The sequence below is a fragment of the Triticum dicoccoides genome, chromosome 1B, assembly GCF_002162155.2.
Source record: "Triticum dicoccoides isolate Atlit2015 ecotype Zavitan chromosome 1B, WEW_v2.0, whole genome shotgun sequence".
NCBI classification, from domain to species: Eukaryota; Viridiplantae; Streptophyta; class Magnoliopsida; order Poales; family Poaceae; genus Triticum; species Triticum dicoccoides.
This window is the reverse complement of record NC_041381.1, coordinates 359,583,594-359,591,402: the sequence shown is the minus strand read 5'-3', so window position 1 is coordinate 359,591,402 and position 7,809 is coordinate 359,583,594. Positions and strand designations below refer to the sequence as shown.

Genomic DNA, 7,809 nt, shown 5'->3' with positions numbered 1-7,809 from the left:
CTCAAAGAGGAAAGAGTTAACTTCAGTTTCAATGGCACGTGCTCGTGTTCTCGTCATTGGTCCGCTTCGTGTTTGCGGTGGTAATAGAATGTCCATGGGGATGCTCGTGGGATGCAGACGCATCAATTTTGCTGGGATGCAACAAAGAACATGCATCAGTGAACCAAAACAACCGCTAGACAGTCTTATTGGGTTGGGATCCTCTACAGTACCATATGGTGCTGTAGTGCCGATGACATGTGGGACAGCACTGCAAAGGATCCTAACCCGTCTTACTGGTAGGCGCAACATCTAGATGCCACGCTGACGGGCGGGCGTGGGCCACGGTCAAACGCAGCACGATGTGCCAATCCAACGGCCCAAAACACACCACGATGTGTCAATTCAACAGGCTGATTGGACGACCCATATCCACGATGTGCCCATCCAACGACACACCACACCAAAGACCGTGAGGAGGTGGGTCAACAGCACCACATACACTTCGAGACAATACGCGAATAAGCTATTACAAATTGAAAGGACACTGCAAGATTTCCTATATGAAACAAATACGAAGTAATTTCATGGAGTCATCTACCAGATGTTCCAAAAGGTGATAAAAATTCTGCATTCAAACAAAACATGCACTTTTCAATTATTGCCCGTCCTTTCACGTTGTTGCTTGACGCATAACATATCTATCAAACTGATAACTTCATCACATTAACTTCCTCTTCTTTTCAGGTACTGCAATACCGATAGCTTGATCGCTCCCACCTTGGAGAAGACCAGTCCTACAAGAATACTGCCAAGTTAATAGAACGCCCATAGTTGATTCAGATAGGTACAGTGCAGAATATCACCAGTAGGGTTGTATACCAAACATGGGATAAACAAGGGTGGAAAAATGTACTTCCAACTGTGAAAACAAAGACTACTTTACCACAACTACATTAGACACAATGTAGTGAACCAGTTATCATGTAGAAGCATTTGCTTTGGAAGAGCAAAACGCAACGCAACCATCCTTCCAACACAAACAGAACAGAGTTACATACGCAGAACATAGAACCGTTCATGTGCTAGACTGGTGTTTTGGTTGCTTGCAGACTCCAGGCAGCATAAGATATGAATAGTAGTACAAATAGAGAATACCAATGTTTCACTATATAGATGATGGACTAATCCAATTTTTAGGGTTAGCCGCTCAGAATGAACATACATAGAATCTTCCGGATATCAAGTCACATGTATGTCTTGACTAATAAAATTAGGTCAGACCCTCTATGATGTCAATTGTTTTGTAATGCAAATGACCAGACCTCCATGTGATTGTCAGGTACAGTTAAGACCGTGTGAGGTAGCAAATGTGCTGGCGTAAGGGATGCATGGGCCGTAATGGTGCAGGCAGGCTGTTGCCAAAGCCATGGAGTTAGACAGGTGAAACTATGGCACCCAGCACCATGGGGGCAGTAAGGACTTGCAAGATGATAAATTACACATTCTACAGTAACAAGTTGGTGCAGTGCCATATAAATGGTTGCATCCAGGTCGGATAGAATTCCCTACTCCGGGTGAATGCATTGTCTTGAGCTCTAGAAAAACACAAGAAACCCACCAACGAACAACAAAACTAAGGGCATTGTATTACTATATAAAACTATGAGTCCGGCTGCTAAAAGATGACACCAAACAAAACATCAAACAACAGAGACATCTCTCTGGCGGATTCCTTTTTCTAAAGGGCAGCATCTACACCTTGTGTCTCTCCCACCAACATTGTCTCAAAAAGAAGTACCCAAAGACTCGGTGGTAGAAGGTGCAACTTGACTTGCTGGAAATTGCAGGTAGAAAGATTTGGTTGAAGCCTTGAAGGATGGCCATCATACAGATGTGACAGCTAATATGAAGAGAAAAACTGAGAGTAAGACAGTACTCCTATTGGTCACAGCCAACTAACATCTCTCTTCAAAATTTTGATTCAAATTCCAAACTCTAGATCCCAGGTTATTTTTGTTTCCTGGAAGTAAGATCAAGACTGCCCTTGATTGACACAAACACCAAATGGGGCAGGAAGAGTCTAGACACATAAGTGGCTGAGAAAACAAACAGTCCATATGAATATTGTGCACAAACCACAAAGTAAATTCATGAGAAGCAATTACCTTGTTCCAAGCAAATTGAGGTGCTTGGAGAACTCGGCAGGAAGAAAGGTAGAGTAAACCTGGGGTTTTTCTTTGGCAAAGTACAAAGCTTCATCAGCACAGAGGTCCCCCACCTGTTCTGTACCATTGATGTATGCAGATGACGACTTCACCTTGCCATTGCTAATGTCAATGGCAACAATCCATACCTTATTATACATGTACGATGCTTGGTCATGCCCGATCATGAAGTAAATGATACTGGGCTCATACATGCTGATAACAGGGTACTCTAATGGGGTACGAGGAAGATGTGTGAGTCCACCAAACCCTATCTCACTGGATCTAATAGATGCATCCTGCTTCCACTTCATCACGCCGTTGCTTTCTGTTATTAGTGCCCAGGAGGTGATGGTGAAATCATCACTGGCAGGTTCAGTGGTTTCAAAAAACTCATCATTGCCATCGACAACTTTGACAAATTTCATAACCTCACCCGCCTCTACCCATGCTCGGCCCTTGTGTCCGGCCCATAATATGGGCAATTTAGCCGGGAGTTCCAGGTATAGGAGCTTGGGGCTCTCATTGAACACATCGCAGAACAAGATACCAAAGGAGTAATCAACCCAACACAGGTAACTCTTGAAGGGGATGACTGTGTGAGCATCAAAGTTCTTAAAGACCTCCTCCAAATCAAATTCCTTCACATCGTCGCAGGGTACGATGGGCGGATGCTTGACCTCCCAACTGCGAGAGATAGACGGGCACAGGACCTGGAGTTTAGGTGGCGCCCCGGACTCGGTGATCTCGAGCTGTGCGACGGCGACCTCATCCTCTCCGCGGCACAGGACGCCTAGGTCAAGGCACTTCAGCCTGCGCAAAAACTGATTCGTCATGACGTCAGCACTGGCCTTGATTTGGTCCTGGACCTGGGCAATGGTCCCGTCAAGAGGGGGTAGCCGCTGTAGAGACGGCGGAGAGCCACCACCGGCGGTATAGTAGAGGAAGTAGTCGATCATCGGGATGATGTTCTCGTAGCCTGGCACAAGGATAGGATAACTCATCTGGAGGAGCACCGCGGCGCGGTGGGCGGCGATGATGTCGAAGCTATGGGACTGCGACAAGCCTTCATCCATCTGCAGAAAAAGGCGGGACACCTCCGGCGGCTCAACGAGTTTGAAGCAGATCTGGAACTTTTTATCCATGGAGTTGGTGCCGGTGGCCAGGGTTGAATCGGCGTCCTTGGGGAAGGTGAAGTTCTCGCTCCAGAACACGAAGCGGTCGAGCATCAACCAATCAGGTAAGGTGGTGCTGGTGGAAGCCATGGCGGGTCGGGCAGCAGCGGCGGCGAAGGTGAATTGGTGAAGTGAATCTCCCGACAAGCTAGGGTTTGCTTGTTTTATCTCTTTCAGAGCGACGATGGATTTGTTTTTCTTTTTTGTTCGGTATATATTCTTACGACCGCGCAACGGCGCGCTTGGCCCAGGAAAGCCCATTCTGGCGCCGATTGGCGGTAACCACCTCGCCGTGGTGCGACAGCCCAACTCTTACCTCCTCAAAATAAAAAAAGTACATAAAAAGGCACATAAAAAATAGTTTTACATCATCAAAAAGTGCATTATACATCAGTTTGAGCATGCCCCTAAAAAAACATCATCTAACATGTTACTTTAACCGATGATATAAAATAGACACCATTTGCTCCAACAAATGATGTATATTGAGCACGATAATTGCATACATATTGAACATATTTGTATCAAACTCATCTTCTCAAATAAATCATAAACACTACAAACAAATTGTTCATCACACATCACATACATTATTCAAATTATTACACAAATTTTTCATCACACATCACACGAGAAGATGAAATTAGGGATGTTGTTCCCCATGTCACTTCCACCATTCCTCCATGGCGTCCTTTTAAAGATCACTAGACGTTGGGGCGTGCCCGTGGCGCGCCTCTTGAGGGAGAGCTGGGCGGTGCCTAGTTGTAGTCGCCCCTTTAATACCTATTTCTATTCTAATTAGCGTTTGGGATGATTGCTTTAATTAAGAAACTTAGCAGCAGAAATAGAAATATATATACAGAGAAAGCCTATTATGGATCTAAACATGAAATATCTGACTGAGAATAGTGCATTTAACATAAGCAGCAACATAGGTTTAGCATCTTGAAAAGCATGTCATAAGAGGGCCCAAAAGCAAACCATAGGTTATCACAGGATAGAGCATAATTAGGAGTACTTAGTGGTACATCTCTACCTAATAATAAAGCAAATTGGGTTTCGTCGGTCCGTCACGCACTTTTGCAGAACCCCCCCCCCCTGACGACAACCCGTGACGACGGAGTGGGCGCACGGTGGCGACAACCCGTGACGACGGAGTGGGCGCACGGTGGTGACCAGCCCTGCTCGAGTCACCTGCCTCCTCCTGGCTGGATCTGCAGGGCCTTCACCGTCAACGGGGAGCAGTGATGTGCGGCGGCAGGGCCTGTGAGAGGAGGAGGAGTGGAGAGAGGACAGATGATGGGGTGGGTAGAGCCGAGGAGGAAGGATCGAGGGCAGCGGCGGCGGCTGGAGAACGAGGGAAGAGAGGAGGAGGAGGAGGCGGCGGCGGCGGCAAAGAGGGAAGGCGTCGTGGCCTCGTGGAGTCTGGTGGAGACCCGCGTTAGGTTTAGACCAATCCCGCGTTTGTGAGCGATTTGACCAATCCCGTCGCGTTTGTTTTGTCGTTTCCTATCCGACGTGGCTAGCGCGAGCGTTCGGCCTTGATGCACACCTTATTGTTTTTAATTGTGGGTATCGACATCTCGAATCTCATGGTACGTCTCAACAAAGCATCAGATTCAGTCCTCCCTTCTACGCGGCTGCACGGGTTTCCCCATTAGCTCATAAAAGGTGTAGCCCTAATCTTCGCCACGCTTATTTTCAATGATTATGTTGTGCATGATCACGCACGCCATCATGATGTAACAGAGGATCTCTTGGTCCCAAAATCCTCGCACAATAGCAAATCGGTCCTGTAAAATCCTGAGAGCACTCTCCACATCTTTCCTAGCGGCCGCTTGAGCAATCTGAAAGTAGAGTTATTTCTTACCTTGAGTTTAAAATTGGCTTCACAAAAGTAGACCACCTTGGATATATCCCATCCGCAAGGTAGTAGCCCCTGTTGTAGATGCGGCTAGGAACTCCACCGGTGATGACTCTCCGTTGGCTAACTTGGCAAATAGAGGTGACCTCTGGAGCACATTGTTGTCATTGCAAGAACCATGCGTCCCAAAGTACGCATGCCAAATCCATGCCCCTGATCAGCCACGACCTCAAGAATGACGGTGGCAACCTTGTTGCATCCTTTGAACTGTCCATGCCATGCTACATGGCAGTTTTCCACTTCCAGTGCATGCAATAGTTTGAACTGTCATCTATTATATTGTTCGCAAAGAAAGCAAAAGAAAATCATCCCAAGAAGAAAGCAAAAAAAATTCCTTGCACCAAATTCGTCGAACACATGGAGTGGAAGGAGGAGCACACCGGCCGGCGGTGCGTCAGAGACAATGTAGTTGTGCCGTGACGAATCAACCATGTGGCCATCGGGAACAACCTAGTAACCGCCAGCATGTGAAGGTCTTGGCAAAATGCCGCTGCTACTCTCGATGGAGTTATTGGATTTCCTCGAAGAGGAAGGGTGATGTAGCATAACAGCAGAAAGTATTTCCCTCAGTTAAGAACCATGGTTTATCCAACGAGTAGAAAGCACCAAGCCACCAACATTAGCAGTACCTGCACACAACAAATTAATTGCTTGCACCCAACAAAGGCAAGGGGGTTTGTCAATCCCCTTGTTCTTGCTAGCTACACGATTAAAAGCAAATAGGGATAGGGCAAAGCGGCTAGAAAGTAAAGAGCAATTTGACGGTGTCCTGGACTAGGGGGTACCAACCTGGTTGGCCCACAATCCTTGGGCCAGGCTTATGGGCCCTCATTCTCATAAGGACTCCGGAAGCCTCGCACCTCGCCGTGATCAAGACAGCTTCTGCCGACGACTTGATGTGTAATCCAAGGATATCTTCGGTCATCGCTATGCACATCCTTGGACCCGCAACCGACCATGTAACCCTAGATACCCCTCTGGCGTGTATATAAGCCAAGGGGTTTAGCTTGTAGAGGGGACCCGGTCATAATCACATCCTCCTAGCCCTAGGGTTAGGACACAACTTACGATCTCGAGGTAGATCAAGCTTGTACTCGATACACAATCATCAATACAATAAAAGCAAGACGTAGGGTATTACCTCTTCGAGAGGGCCTGAACCTAGGTAAATATTGTCTTCTTCGACCCTTGTGACCCTATAGGAATGAAGTATGTCTACCAGAGCGGGGTGAATGGAAGTTTTAAATTTTCTCCGGAAAACTTAAATCTCTCAGAACCCAGCAGCGGAATGAAAGAAAAGTAAACTACGGTGAACTAGAACAGAGCATCGAAAGAGAACTAAAACATGCATCGAAGAATCATACGAATGGACGTGCATCGAAGGTAATCATGAGTGAGAGAGATAACCGAAGATGCTCGATGGCGACAAGGAATTTGTTCGACCAGTTCGTCCTTCTGCACAAGGACTACGTCTGGTTGGAGGGGATGTGACTTAACACGGAAGATAAACTCTCTTTGCCCTATTCTCCTCGACAGTCGACTCGTCAACCGATGCCGATCACTCATGGAGTCATGGTAGATACTTGAAGGCGATCTCCGAACCTTTACAGACTTCTTCTTTGAGAACCACAATCACTCTTGGTCTCTGAAGAAATTGACACCTAACCGTCTAGAGAGTTTGCAGCTCTCAAGAGTAATAGGCGGAGCGTAATAAACTTTTCTAGTGATGCTAAACCACTCTCTAATTCTTCGGCTCTAGGGTTTTTCTCTCGGTGGATTTTAAACTCAAATCGCTCAGAGAGTGGGTTGCTTAACAATCTTCTCAGAATTAAACGGAGTAGCCACCGGACAAAACCGGCGCAGGGTGGTTATTTATAGCCGTAGCCTTCCCTGACGAGAAATGACCATTTTGGACATGAGGTCCAGCCAATGGCCAACCGACACGTTCACAACGGTCGGATTTTTGGAGCAACGGTAACATTGCTTGAGGAACAAGTAATGCTAACTCCTCGGTCCGAGTCAAATCTCTCGCAGCAAAGAAGATCACAGTCTCTTGCTGGCAAGTATTTTCTCGGAACACAAAGAGATTTCTCTCTCCTTTTTCATAGGATTTGGGTTTAGCATCAGAGAATCAAAAGCGTCAAACGCTACATCCCTCTTAATAGTACGGTGGTCCTATGACTCAGTGAAAGAACAAGAATGACAAAACAAATGCTACGTCTTCACTTCGTCTTCATTCTTCCTCTAACGTGGTCATATGCTTCGAACAGACACCGAACCAATTTGATGCGGAGCATCCTTTGGTCATCCCCATGGACCTTCCATCGCCTCACCAAGCACCAAGAGGACCCATGACTAGAGCACGAGCTAGAGCTCTCGAGACCGAGGTGACTTCTCTCCTTAGTGATATCTCATATGATCCTCTCGAGACATGGCTACTACCTCAATCCGGAATGTTGTGCATGATTAGGTACCAAGAGGACCCTCCCGAGGATGCACATGAAGATGGTCAAGACCCCAAGTC

The 7,809-nt window shown here is 46.8% G+C and overlaps 1 protein-coding gene across 1 annotated transcript; it reads right to left on the bottom strand.

The window, feature by feature from the left end:
• Positions 1-460: 460 nt before the first annotated feature.
• Positions 461-3,553, bottom strand: LOC119335401. The gene is made up of 2 exons (XM_037607541.1): positions 2,148-3,553; positions 461-776 (listed from the first exon to the last, which is right to left on the bottom strand). Exons 1-2 carry the CDS (start codon positions 3,449-3,451, stop codon positions 701-703), a joined length of 1,380 nt encoding a protein of 459 aa, XP_037463438.1. The 5' UTR covers positions 3,452-3,553; the 3' UTR covers positions 461-700.
• Between the last annotated feature and the right edge of the window lie 4,256 nt (positions 3,554-7,809).